The sequence below is a fragment of the Theropithecus gelada genome, chromosome 19 (assembly GCF_003255815.1).
Source record: "Theropithecus gelada isolate Dixy chromosome 19, Tgel_1.0, whole genome shotgun sequence".
Lineage (NCBI taxonomy): Eukaryota > Metazoa > Chordata > Mammalia > Primates > Cercopithecidae > Theropithecus > Theropithecus gelada.
The window spans coordinates 32,233,902-32,247,421 of record NC_037687.1 but is presented as its reverse complement, the minus strand read 5'-3'; the positions used below and the strand labels follow the sequence as shown (position 1 = coordinate 32,247,421).

The following is a 13,520-nucleotide window of genomic DNA, read 5'->3' as shown; positions in this document are numbered from 1 at the left end:
GTGGTGAACAAAGACCTGTAAGATTTGGCCAGAGAACTCTCTGAGCAGAAGATTAAGTGGAGAATGAGGCAAAAATTACCCCCACATACCAAAAAAGGAGGCAGCAAACAAACTTGCTCCTAAGCTTCCTGGTAGCCAATGGGGAAAGTGAAAATAGAACAGCTACACAGATTATAATATCCATGAGATTTTAAATTTTTCTCCAAGGGAATTCAGTAACTTTTCATGTGTGTGAGTGTGTGTGTGTATTGGTGTAGAGCATGTCTTTATGAAGACAGCTCTTTATGTTACTATTATTACTGCCAATAATAATCCTCACAGCAAACTCATGAAATAAACATGATCGGCCGGGCACGGTGGCTCAAGCCTGTAATCCCAGCACTTTGGGAGGCCGAGATGGGTGGATCATGAGGTCAGGAGATCGAGACCATCCTGGCTAACACGGTGAAATCCCGTCTCTACTAAAAAATACAAAAAACTAGCCAGGCGAGGTGGCGGGCACCTGTAGTCCCAGCTACTTGGGAGGCTGAGGCAGGAGAACGGCGTAAACCCAGGAGGCGGCGCTTGCAGTGAGCAGAGATCCAGCCACTGCACTCCAGCCTGGGTGACAGAGCGAGACTCTGTCTCAAAGAAAAAAAAAAAAGAAATAAACATGATCATTATTCCTGGTTGACAAATGAGCCCAAACTATGCTTTAGAGAATTTGGGGCTGGGCGTGGTGGCTCACACCTGTAAAAGTGAGGCTGAGGCGGGCGGATCACCTAAGGTCAGGAATTCAAGACTAGCCTGGCCAACATGCTGAAACCCTGTCTCTACTAAAAATACAAAAATTAGTTGGGTGTGGTGGTGGGCACCTGTAATCCCAGCTGCTAGGTAGGCTGAGGCAGGAGACTCGCTGGAACCCAGGAGGCGGAGGTTGCAGTGAGTCGAGATCGTGCCATTGCACTTCAGCCTGGACAACAAGAGCAAAACTCCATCGAGAGAGAGAGAGAGAATGAATTCCTGTGAAATGCTCAGAATCACACAGCCAGAAAACCTGTCTCTAAATCCTGGGATTGATTTAGGTGATGACAATGGGGTCCTTGGTTCTCCATCTCAACAAGAAAGCAGAGCGGTAGAAGAACAAAACCATTACAAATGGCAGTCCACACTGGGACCAAAACGTAAAAGGGCTGAGATAATTTAGGGAGGGTGGACAGGGGCAGCCTTCCTGAGGAGGTGCCATCTGGGCCATGACTTGAATGACAAGAAGGAATGAAGCTTGCAAAGGTTAGGGAGAAAAACGGTGGAATATTATTAGGTCATAAAAACAGAAGGAAGCATTGATTCATATACTTCAGCATAGGAGAGTCCTGAAAATATCATGCCAAGTGAAGGAAGCGGACACAGAAGGCTGCATAGTGCAAGATTCCTTCCAAAAGAAACCTCCTGAACTGACAAATTCATAGAGGCAGAAAGATTTGTGGTTGTCAGGGACTGAGGAGAAAGAAATGAGGAGGTAAGTAGGGTATGGGTTTTATTTTGGAGTGAAGAGAAAGTTCTGGAACTAGACAGTGGTGATGGTTGCACAGCATTGTGAGTGTACTAAATGTCATTCCCAATTATTAGTGTGTGTGCGGTCGGGTGCGGTGGCTCAAGCCTGTAATCCCAGCACTTTGGGAGGCCGAGACGGGCGGATCACAAGGTCAGGAGCTCGAGACCATCCTGGCTAACACGGTGAAACCCCGTCTCTACTGAAAAATATAAAAAAACTAGCCGGGCGAGGTGGCAGGCTCCTGTAGTCCCGGCTACTCGGGAGGCTGAGGCAGGAGAATGGCGTAAACCCGGGAGACGGAGCTTGCAGTGAGCTGAGATCCGGCCACTGCACTTCAGCCTGGGCGACAGAGTGAGACTCTGTCTCAAAAAAAAAAAAAAAAAAAGTGTGTGTGCTTTACACCAATTTCAAAAGAAAACAAGGCCAAGCACGATGGCTCATGCCTTAATCCCAGCACTTTGGGAGGCCAAGGCGGGAGGATCGCTTGAGCCCAGGAGTTCCAGACCAGCCTGGGCAACATAGTGAGACCCTGTCTCTACAAAAGAAAAAAAAAATCAGCTGGACATGGTGATGCATATCTGTAGACCCCGCTACCCGGGAGACTGAGGCGGGAGGATTGCTTGAGTCTAAGATTTAGAGGCTGATGTGAGTTGTGATTATGCCACTGCATTCCAGCCTGCGCCACAGAAGGAGATCTTGTCAAAAAAAAAAAGAAAAGAAAGAAAAAAGAAAAGAAAAGAAAAAGAAAACAGGCTAGTCATAGTGACTCAGGCTTGTAATCCCAGCACTTTGGGAGGCAGGAGGATCGCTTGGGGCCCAGGATTTGAGACCAGCCTGGATAATAAAGTGAGACCTCATCTCTATTTTTAAAATTTGTAAAGTTAGCTAGGTATGGGGGAATGTGCCTGTAGTTCTAGCTACTAGGGATGCAGAGGTGGGAGGATCGCTTGAGCCCAGGAGTTTCAGGCTGAAGTACTCCAGCCTGGGCAACAGAGCAAGTCCCTGTCTTAAATAAATAAATAAAGCCGGGCACGGTGGCTCACGCCTGTAATCCCAGCACTTTGGGAGACCAAGGCAGGCAGATCACCTGAGGTCAGGAGTTTGAGACCAGCCTGACCAACACGGAGAAACCCTATCTCTACTGAAAATACAAAATTAGCTGGGTGTGGTGGTGCATGCCTGTAGTCCCAGTTACTCAGGAGACTGAGGTGGGAGAATCGCTTGAACCGGGGAGGCGGAGGTTGCAGTGAACCGAGATCGCGACATTGCACTCCAGCCTGGGCAACAAGAGTGAAACTCCGTCTCAGATAAATAAATAACAGCCTGGGCAACTAGTGAGACCCTTTCGCTACATACAGACACACACACACACACACACACATACACACACACATACACACATACACACACATACATACATACACATATACACACACACATACACACAGAGATACACACACATACATACACACATGCACACACACATACATGCATACACATACACACGCATACATACACATGCATGCATACACACATACATACACACATACATACACACATACATACATACATATCCGGGCATGGCGGCACTTGCCTGTGGTCCCAGCTACTAAAGATGAGGGGGAAGAGAATTCAAGGCAAAAGAACCCCAAGTTGCAAAGGCCCTGGGGTTCAAACAGCATGGTGTGTTCTCCAAGGAGCCAAGAGGCTGGTGTGGCTTCAGGGGTGGATAACTGCATAGGGCATAGGGAGCCAAGCTAAGGAGCTGGGAATGTGTCCAGGTGCGGTGGAAACATTTGGAGGATTTGAAGAGGTGGGAGACATTATTTTATTTATGTTAAAGATCACTCTGGGACAGGTGCAGTGGCTCACACCTGTAATTCAAACACTTTGGGAGGCTGAGGCCGGCGGAGCACTTGAGGTCAGGAGTTTGAGACCAGCCTGGGCAACATGGTGAAACCCCGTCTCTACTAAAAATACAAAAAAATCACTGGGGCTGGGCATGGTGGCTCACGCCTGTAATCCTAGCACTTTTGGAGGCCGAAGGCAGGTGGATTCCCTGAGCTCAGGAATTCGAGACCAGCCTGGGCAGCATGGTGAAACCTCATCTCTACTAAAAATACAAAAATTAGCAGGGCTTGGTGGCGGGCACCTGTAATCCGAGCTACTCAGGAGGCTGAGGCAGAAGAATTGCTAGAACCTGGGAGGCGGAGGTTGCAGTGAGCCAAGATCATGCCACTGCACTCCAGCCTGGGCGACAGAGCAAGACTCCGTCTCAAAAAAAAAAAAAAAAAAAAATTCGCCAGGCTCAGTGGCTCACACCTGTAATTCCAACACTTTGAGAGGCCAAGGCGGGCAGATCACCTGAGGTCGTGAGTTGGAGACCAGCCTGACCAACACAGAGAAACCCTGTCTCTACTAAAAATACAGAATTAACCGGGCGTTGTGGCACATGACTGTAATCCCAGTTACTCGGGAGGCTGAGGCAGAAGAATGACTTGAACCCGGGAGGCGGAGGTTGTGGTGAGCCAAGATGGTGCCATTGCACTCCAGCCTGGGCAACAAGAGTGAAACTCCATCTCAAAAAACAAACAAACAAACAAACAAAAAACATACCCACACACACAAACACACACAAAAAATAAAAATACAAAAATTAGTGGGCGTGGTGGCACACGCCTGTAGTCCCAGCTACTTGGGAGGCTGGGTCAGGAGAATCACTTGAACCCGGGAGGCGGAGGTTGCAGTGAGCCGAGATCGCGCCACTGCACTCCAGTCTGGGCGTCGCAGCAAGACTCCGTCTCAAAAAATCACTCTGGCTCGTTTGCTGAGAATATGCTGGGGGAGTGGGAGAAATAGGGAGGAAAGGCATTAATTCTCCAGAGAGAAAGCCAGGATCTGGGGCTCTTGCAGGCTTAGAGCTGGCCTGGGAGGGGCTGGTTAGCCAGGCTGATTCTGCAGGAACTGCTGAGGTCTCAGCCTTTATTTCCCCAGTGAGTATTGTCTTCCCAGTGCCCAGATCTGCCCTCAGGAGGCAGATCCGCTGCCCCTCTGCCAGCTACACGCTACATTCCCATCTCACAGAGCAGGAGACTGAGGCTCAGAAAGGGTGATTGGTCTAAGCTCATGTGTCTGGGCAAGGAAAGGAGGCAGAGAGCCAAGTTTCCCTGGGCGCTGAGCCCAGTGCGGAGTGCTGGGGTGATCTAGAGATGTGCCTCATTCAGACTCTGCTTTTTTTTTTTTTTTTTGACAGTGTTGCTCTGTCGCCCAGGCTGGAGTCCAGAGGCGCAGCTCACTGCAACCTCCGCCTCCCGGGTTCAACAGACTCTCCTGCCTCAGCTTCCGGAGTAGCTGGGATTACAGGTGCGTGTCACCACGCCCGGTTGATTTTTGTATTTTTTAAGGTAGAGGCGCTGTTTCACCATGTTGGCCAGGCTGGTCTCCAACTCCTGACCTCAAGTGATCTGCCCACCTCGACCTCCCAAAGTGTTGGGATTACAGGTGTGAGCCACAGAGCCCGGCCGACTTACCCTTATTTTAATGCAGTGCATTTAACTGTACGATTACAGAATTTACCTGTAGTTTTTTTTTATTCATGTCAGAAGGGTAATGTGCCGATGTCGTAACAAGGTTTGAAGGAGGCACATCTCACACATGCGCGTGAACACCCAATCATCCCGCCTAGAAACTACAAAAGGATATAGCTGTAAGTTTAAATTATTGCTTCGTGCGACAATAACCAGCTTACAAAATCCCTGAATATTTAATGACCTGCACATCAGCGCCCCACCTGTGGGCAGCTCTGTGTGGTAGAGCCCACGTTGTGCTGGGGCGGGGAGCGGGCTCAGAAGCCTGCCGTCTAAAGTCTAGACACTTCACTTTATTTGGGTTGCTCAAAATTCAGTTACGTAGGAGCAAAGGCAACAGATGGAAAAAAGAAAAAAAAAAAAAACAAGAAATAAGATTATGCTCCGTTCACTCTCAATTTTACTTAGCCCAGGGCCCCCCCATTCCAGAAATTTGGACCGACCCTGACTCCCCCCTACCTGTTTCAGCCCCGCCCCTCCCCGTCAGAGCCGTCGTCATGACAACCGCGTCTACACGTCCTCTTCTCCTAGGGGTGGGGGAAACCTGGCCCTCAGTGCTCCCATTGGCCAAAAGTTGGTAGGGGGCGGGCCTCGCTCACTTTCATTGGTCAGTTGATCGCTGTGGTCCCATCCCCCATGCTCCCATTGGTTGATTGATCGAAAAGGGCGGGGACTCTGGGCAGCAGTTGCGGAGTGCCGCGGGTCCACAGTGCTGCACTGAGCGGAGAGGAAGGGGCGTCCCGGGATATTTGGAGGATAAAGGTGTGGGCAGGGTATCATGTGGAGGCAAAGGGGCGAGAAGTGCGGGGCGGTGAGAGGGGAGCGGGGCGGGCAATATGTGGGATTCTCAGAATGTCTTTTCCGCAGGGTGATGACCACACCTGCCGGCTCCGGCAGGGGCTTCGGCTCCGTGTCCTGGTGGGGCCTGTCCCCGGCGCTGGACCTGCAGGCTGAAAGTGAGTCCCAGCACGCAAGGTCTGATACACCGTCTGCCTTCCCAGCCTGAGCAGACGGCCTTTTAGAGCTCGTAGTCCCAGCGTCGGTGGCAGGGGGCGCGCTAACGTTCTCCAAGGATCCAACGGCGGAGGGCGCGCTCCCAGAGGCAGCCCCGAGGTCCTGTCTGCAGACTATGAATCCCAGAATACTCGAAGGAAACACCTCCCCTTAGAACCTAGGCCGCAGGCGCGACGCCTACTGGGATTTGTAGTCCATTGTTGCAGGGGATGCTACGGTGGGCGGTCTACCAACCACCGTGGTGCCCCAGCCGGCTTTCATTTTGCCAGGTCCTCCTGTGGACCCAGATTCCCAGGCCGATACGGTGCACAGCACCCCCGAGCTAGACGTGCTGCTTCTGGGCTCTGTGGATGGACGGCACCTGCTGCGGACGCTGTCCCGAGCGAAGCTCTGGCCTCGCAGGAGGTTCAACGTGAGCTGGGATGAAGATGAGAGCCCAGATTCCCGAGTCCTTGAGGGAGGAAGGGATTGGAATTCCAAAACCTCAGGTCCAGGAATGAAGGGGCTGGAGACTCCTAGATCTGAGGGAGGTGGAAGCTGGGAGCGAACTCATGCGTCTTGGGGAAGGAAGGGGCTGGGGTTTGGAACTCGTGGGTTCTGTAGTGAGGAAGAGCTCAAAGATCAGGTCTTCTGAGGAATGGAAGGAAAGAGGGCTCTGGGGACCCAGACTCCTGTGTTTGAAGGAAGAGGCTGGTACAGAACTCCTGGGCGTGTGGAAGGAGAGAGCTGAGGGCCTGCTCTCCTGGGTCTCCTAGGGCCCAGGCAAACAGGTCTCAGAATTATTCTACCCTGTCCATCCTTCTAGTTCTTTGTGCTGGAGAATAATCTGGAAGCTGTGGCCCGACACATGTTGATCTTCAGCTTAGCCCTAGAGGATCCAGAGAAGATGGGGCTGCAAGGTCTGTTGCTAGGACCCAGGCATTCTGACTGCTGGTCTCCTCCCCCTCCCTAGAGGGATTCTGGCATTTCAATGGTACAATTAACAAGTTTGGTTATTTTCCCGGGAGGCAGAGGTTGCAGTGAGGCGCCATTGCACTCCAGCCTGGGCAACGATAGCAAAACTCCATCTAAAAAACAAAAATGTTTGGTATTTTCCAGTGTGGTACCTCTGATGGGAAAAAAAAAAATCATATATATTTATTGATGATGGTCCCCTCTGATGTAATTTGCCATCTTAGAGCCTCAGCTTCTCCTACCTGTAAAATGGGGCTAAATATAATACATCTTAGAGCCACTTAGAAAATTCCAGGAGAGGCTGGGTGCAGTGGTTCACACCTGTAATCCCAGCACTTTGGGAGGCCGAGGCAGGCAGATCACGAGGTCAGGAGATCGAGACCATCCTGCTCAACATGGTAAAACCCCATCTCTACTAAAAATACAAAAATTAGCTGGGCATGGTGGCGGGTGCCTGTAGTCCCAGTTACTTGGGAGGCTGAGGCAGGAGAATCACTTGAACCTGTGAGGCGGAGGTTGCAGTGAGCAAAGATCATGCCATTGCACTCCAGCCTGGGTGACAAGAGCAAAACCTCCATCTAAAACAGAAAAAGAAAACAGGTTTTTTTGTTTGTTTTTTGAGGCAGAGTCTTGCCCCGTTGCCCAGGTTGGAGTGCAATGGCACAATCTTGGCTCCCCATAACCTCTGCCTCCTGGATTCAAGCAATTCTCCTGCCTCAGTCTCCCAAGTAGCTGGGATTACAGGCATGCACCACCATGCCCGGCTAATTTTTTGTACTTTTAGTAGAGCCGGGGTTTCACCATGTTGGCCAGGATGGTCTGGAGCTCCTGACCTCAGGTGATCTGCCCACCTTGGCCTGCCAAAGTGCTGGGTTTACACGCGTGAGCCATCTCACCTGGCCCCAAGAATTAAGGTTTAATTGACTCACAGTTCCACAGGCTGTACAGGGAGCATGCATGGCTGTGAAGGCCTCAGGAAACTTACAATCACAACAGAAGGTGAAGGGGATGCAGGCACCTGTTCCATGGCAGGAGAAGGAGCAAGAGAGGCAGCGGGGAAGAGCCGCACACTTTCAAACAACCAGATTTTGTCGGAACTCACTATCACGAGAACAGTAAGGGAGAAATCTGCCCCCAGGACCCTATCACCTCGCATCAGGCCCCACCTCCAACATTTGGGGATTACAATTCAACATGAGATTTAGGTGGGACACAGATCCAAACCATATCAGTCATTAATAACCCAGAGAATTCAGAGTACAGATTGTTCAAAGTTCTTAAACAGCTAGAACTAAACTGATCTATTTTACTAAAAGGCACACAATTCTCTTCTATTAAGTTCTTAAACAATTAACATGAAACTATTTCTTTTTTTTTTTTTTTTTGAGATGGAGTCTCGCTCAGTCGCCCAGGCTGGAGTGCAGTGGCCGGATCTCAGCTCACTGCAAGCTCTGCCTCCCGGGTTTACGCCATTCTCCTGCCTCAGCCTCCCGAGTAGCGGGACTACAGGCGCCGGCCACCTTGCCCGACTAGTTTTTTTTTTTGTATTTTTTAGTAGAGACGGGGTTTCACCCGCCCGTCTCGGCCTCCCAAAGTGCTGGGATTACAGGCTTGAGCCACCGCGCCCAGCACATGAAACTATTTCTATGTCTATGTGTGTATATATATATTATATACAATGAAAGGTATATACACTCATCCCTCAGTAACACTGGGGACTGGTTCCAGGACCCCTGCAGATACCAAGATCCGAGGATGCTCAAGTCCCTCACAAAATGGTGTAGTACTGCCAGGGGCAGTGGCACACGCCTGTAATCCTAACACTTTGGGAGCCTGAAGTGGGAGGACTGCTTGAGACCATGAGTTTGAGACTGGCCTGGTCAACATAGTGAGACCCCGTCTCTACAAGAAATAAAATATTAGCTGGGTGTGGTAGCTAATGACTAGTCCCAGCTAGTTGGGAAGCTGGAGGGGGAGGGTCCCTTAAGCCCAGGTGGTCGAGGTTACTGTGAACTATGACAGCACAACTGCACTCAGCCTGGGCAACAGAGTGAGACACTGTCTCAAAACAAAAAAAGATATACTCACAAATAGCCTGTACACATCCTCCCATACACCGTAAATCATCTCTAGATTACCTATAATATAGGCCGGGCATGGTGGCTCACGCCAATGCTGGCATCCCAGCATTTTGGGAGGCCGAGGTGGGCAGATCACCTGAGGTCGGGAGTTTGCGACCAGCCTGACCAACATGGAGAAACCCCATCTCTACTAAAAAAACAAAAACAAAAACAAAAACAAAATTAGCCGGGGTGGTGGCCCATGCTTATAATCCCAGCTACTCGGAAGGCTGAGGCAGGAGAATCACTTGAACCCAGGAGGCGGAGGTTGTGGTGAGCCAAGATCGTGCCATTGCGCTCCAGCCTGGGAAACAAGAGCGAAACTCCGTCTCAAAAAAAAAAAGATTACCTATAATATGTAATACCATGTAAATGCTTCCACCATATTTTACAATTTGTATTTTTTTTTTTTTTTTTTTTGGGGACGGAGTCTTGCTCTGTCGCCCAGGCTGGAGTGCAGTGGCCGGATCTCAGCTCACTGCAAGCTCCGCCTCCCGGGTTCACGCCATTCTCCAGCCTCAGCCTCCCGAGCAGCTGGGACTACAGGCGCCCGCCACCTCGCCCGGCTAGTTTTTTTTTTGTATTTTTTAGTAGAGACGGGGTTTCACCATGTTAGCCAGGATGGTCTCGATCTCCTGACCTCGTGATCCGCCCATCTCGGCCTCCCAAAGTGCTGGGATTACAGGCTTGAGCCACCGCGCCCGGCCTACAATTTGTATTTTTGTTTTACTGTTGTATTGTTATCTTTTGCCCCAAATATTCTGTGTCTGCGGTGAGTGTGGAATCTGCAACTAATTCCCTCTTCTAGGTAGTTATTTATTTATTTATTTTAGAGGCGGAGTCTCATTCTGTTGCCCAGGCTGGAGTGCAATGGCACGATCTCGGCTTACTGCAACCTCCGCCTCCGGGTTCAAGCGATTCTCAAGCCTCAGCCTCCCGAGGAGCTGCGACTACAGGCGCCGCCACCACGCCCGCGGCCCTGTTCTTCGTCTAGTTTTTGGAATGCGTGGGGAGCTTGCAGGGGTTCATTGTTTTCATTATATGACTATGACCTAACAACATATTAAGGGTCTAATTCCTGGGCTCCCTCCTCCGCACATTCCCCCAATTATCTCCCCCTCTCCCTAGAGCGGAGCGAGACCTTCCTGGAGGTGTGGGGGAACGCGCTGCTGCGCCCGCCGGTGGCCGCCTTCGTACGCGCCCAGGCCGACCTGCTGGCTCACCTGGTCCCCGAGCCCGACCGTCTGGAGGAGCAGCTGCCCTGGCTCAGCCTCCGAGCCCTCAAGGTGCCGCCGCCCGGCCTCCATCTGGGATCGGGTGGCCGCGGGAAGAATGGAAGTGCGCAGTCCAAAGGACGTGCGTTGATGGAGCAGGCGGCGGGTTCGGGAGTTCGAGTCCCAGTTCCCCGACTCCCACGGTGGGATTTGGCCTGGGGGCAGCAGGTGGCTTCTGCTTTCGGAACCTCAGTTTTTCCATCCGAGAAACGGGGGAATCGTTCCCCTGTTCTGGGATGGAAGAGAGGGTCAATTAGAAGCCGCTCTCCCTGCCTCCCTCTCTGCTTCCCTCTCTCCCCACGCGTGCCTCGCCCCGCAGTTCCGCGAGCGGGACGCCCTGGAGGCCGTGTTCCGCTTCTGGGCGGGCGGCGAGAAAGGGCCCGAGGCCTTCCCCATGAGCCGCCTCTGGGACTCGCGGCTGCGCCACTACCTGGGCTCCCGCTACGACGCCCGGCGCGGTGTCAGCGACTGGGACCTGCGCATGAAGCTGCATGACCGCGGGGTGAGGGGCACAGGAGGAGGAGCTGGGGCCTGGACTCCTGGGTCTGAGGCAGGAGGGACTGGGGGCTTGGACTCCTGGGTCTGAGGGAGGAGGGACTGGGGTCTGGACTCCTGGATCTGAGGGAGGAGGGACTGGGGGCCTGGACTCCTGGGTCTGAGGGAGGAGGGGCTGGGGCCTGGACTCCTGGGTCTGAGGGAGGAGGGGCTAGGGGCCTGGACTCCTGGGTCTGAGGGAGGAGGTGCTGGGGGCCTGGACTCCTGGGTCTGAGGGAGGAGGGGACTGGGGGTCTGGACTCCTGGATCTGAGGGAGGAGGGGGCTGGGGGCCTGGACTCCTGCGTCTGAGGGAGGAGGGCTCAGGTCTGGACTCCTGGGTCCGAGGGAGGGGGCTGGCTGTCCTAAAGCATGCATGAGGACAGACCTTGGTAGGTGTGGTCCTGGCACAGCCAGGAGGCTGCAGACCCTGCCCCCTCTGCACAGCTGTCCTCTTTTGTCTTATGACAAGTCCATGGGAACCTGATCCAGCTGGGATTAGGAGGAGGCATTTGAGAAGGGACAGTGGCCTGAAGACAATAGCTGCCCCACCCCCAAGAGCTATTTCGGGGGGATGTCATAGATGGTGAAACAGAGGACATTTCCTAAGAAGGGATTTGAGGAAGGGGGGCTTCTGGGAGAATTAGTCACCCTCATCTCCTCTCCCACTCACCCCTCCCCGCTGGCTGGCTTCCTCCCCACCTGTCTCCCCTTTCACCTTCCCATACATCATGCAGGGGGCAGGAGCATAAAGGGCACCTTCTGTCCACAGACCTCACCCGGACCCCTATATTCTTGGACCTCAAAGTCTTTGAGATTCCCTAGGCCACAGGGTGCCTAGCCCCAAATCCCAATACCCACAGATTCTGAGACCCCAATTTGTGATGCCCATGTTTCTGAGACCAGTGAGTCCTCACAGCTGTTCTTGATAGTCCAGATATGGGCCAGGACATCTTAAGACCACCCCCAGGTCTTGGGACCTAAATTCTGAAACCTCAAGAATATGAGACCCCGAAAATCTTGATACCTAACCTTGGAGGCCCAGTTCATGATACCCAGATAATGACAGTCCAAGTTCTCATGCTTTCTATCGTAATACCTCAGATTCCAAGGCCTCCACTCCTAAAACCCCAGATTGTGAGACCCACCCCTAATTCCTGATACCCTCAGAGTCTGAGGCCCCAAATCCTGACACCCAGACTGTTTGACCTCCAAGTCCAGATATCCCTGACTGCTGAGATTTCCCCCAGATTCCCAGAACCCCAAGATCCTAGGAGGTTTTGTTCTGGGACACCCAAGTCCTGGCAGCCCCGGGTTTGGATCTGTGTGACCCACAAATCCCAGTATTTTCCCCTCTATCCTGAGTCCCCCTGAAGTCTGAGCCTCTCAAGTTCCCAGACTTCCAGTTGTCTGCCCCACCTACCTCTGCACCATTTCTCCACACCCCACATCTTCCCCACCCGCCTCCTGCCCCCCTCCCGCAAGGACACAGTCTTTGGAGACCACAGGGCCCCCGCAGAGCTCCTTACCTAGGCTATGTCTGAGATGCTGGGAAGCTCGTGGCTGAGCCTTGCTGAGGGCACTGAAGCTCCCGGGAGTTTATAGCTGGCCCTGGGAGGCTTGGCCCCGCCCCGAAGGGAGAGGGAGGGGGAGAGAATTCCATTGCTCAAACACAAGTCTGGGAGCTCAGAGAGAGCCCGGCTGCCCCTGGCTCCACACTCAGAGTCCAAAAGCCTCCGCGGGCCCCTCCCCAACCCCATGCTAACCCCATCTGCACGGCCCAAGAGCCCCGCTCCCGCCCCCACCCCACCCCCAGGTCTCATGGTGCTGCAGCTACCTCCCTTATAGCTCCCTGTGCTTTGACGTCCTCACGCCCGGCCCACAGTAGGTCCTTGGAGGACCTACTAATGACAAATGGGCTATAAGGAATGTTTTCTGTTTTCTTCTCTCCGTTCCCTCTTTCTACCGTGGTCTCTTTCTGGACCCCCGTTTCTGTTGTGTCTGTGGCTCTCCATCTGTGTATCTCTGTGTGTCTGTCTCCACTTCTTAGTCTCCCCCTCTGTCTCTGTCCATCTTTTTGTCCCCCACTCCCCACCCCCACCCTTTTGTCTGCCACCAGGATTCCATCCTGGTGACAACAGGCACTAAAGCCGGGAAGCAGGTGTGGGGAGGGGGAGGGAGAGGGGGGTGTCAATTAGGGTGAAACCTCCCCTCCCTCCCCACCTCCATCTAACACTGATCTTTTTGGCGTCCCCCTCGCGCTTCCTAGCCAAGCCATGGCCTTGAGTTCTGAGTTCAAGCCGGCCCTGGAGAGCAGGCTTCCTCCTCCTCCCCACCTCTCAGTACCTCTGCCTCTCGTGGTCGGTCTCTGTGTTTCTGTGCTTTTCCTGGGGCCTCTCACTGAGGTCTGTCTTGGGCTCTCTCTGCATCTGTCTCTTTCTGGGTCCCTCAGTGTGTTTCTTGGCATGTGTCTCTAGGTGGTTTTGTCTCTGCATTTCTGTGGG

General features: G+C 52.7%; 1 protein-coding gene and 1 non-coding gene across 2 annotated transcripts; one reads left to right on the top strand and one right to left on the bottom strand.

Moving 5' to 3' along the window:
- Positions 1–5,130: 5,130 nt before the first annotated feature.
- On the bottom strand, positions 5,131–5,234 carry LOC112613669. Its single transcript, XR_003116995.1, has one exon. It is a non-coding gene; the product is annotated as a small nucleolar RNA U13 (small nucleolar RNA).
- A 449-nt stretch (positions 5,235–5,683) lies between these two features.
- LOC112611944 (dynein assembly factor 3, axonemal-like) lies at positions 5,684–13,309 on the top strand. The gene is made up of 8 exons (XM_025365899.1): positions 5,684–5,883; positions 5,989–6,077; positions 6,405–6,547; positions 6,941–7,034; positions 10,338–10,495; positions 10,803–10,985; positions 13,136–13,177; positions 13,286–13,309. The coding sequence occupies exons 2-8, from the start codon at positions 5,993–5,995 to the stop codon at positions 13,307–13,309; spliced, it is 729 nt and encodes a 242-aa protein (XP_025221684.1). The 5' UTR covers positions 5,684–5,883; positions 5,989–5,992.
- The last annotated feature ends 211 nt before the right edge of the window (positions 13,310–13,520 follow it).

Excerpts from the sequence above, each read along its gene's own strand:
- LOC112611944 (XM_025365899.1), top strand. The coding sequence starts at position 5,993 with ATGACCACACCTGCCGGCTCCGGCAGGGGCTTCGGCTCCGTGTCCTGG. Across the intron at positions 6,548-6,940 it reads GGCCTCGCAGGAGGTTCAAC|TTCTTTGTGCTGGAGAATAA; the intron begins GTGAGCTGGGAT and ends CCATCCTTCTAG. Across the intron at positions 10,986-13,135 it reads TGAAGCTGCATGACCGCGGG|GATTCCATCCTGGTGACAAC; the intron begins GTGAGGGGCACA and ends GTCTGCCACCAG.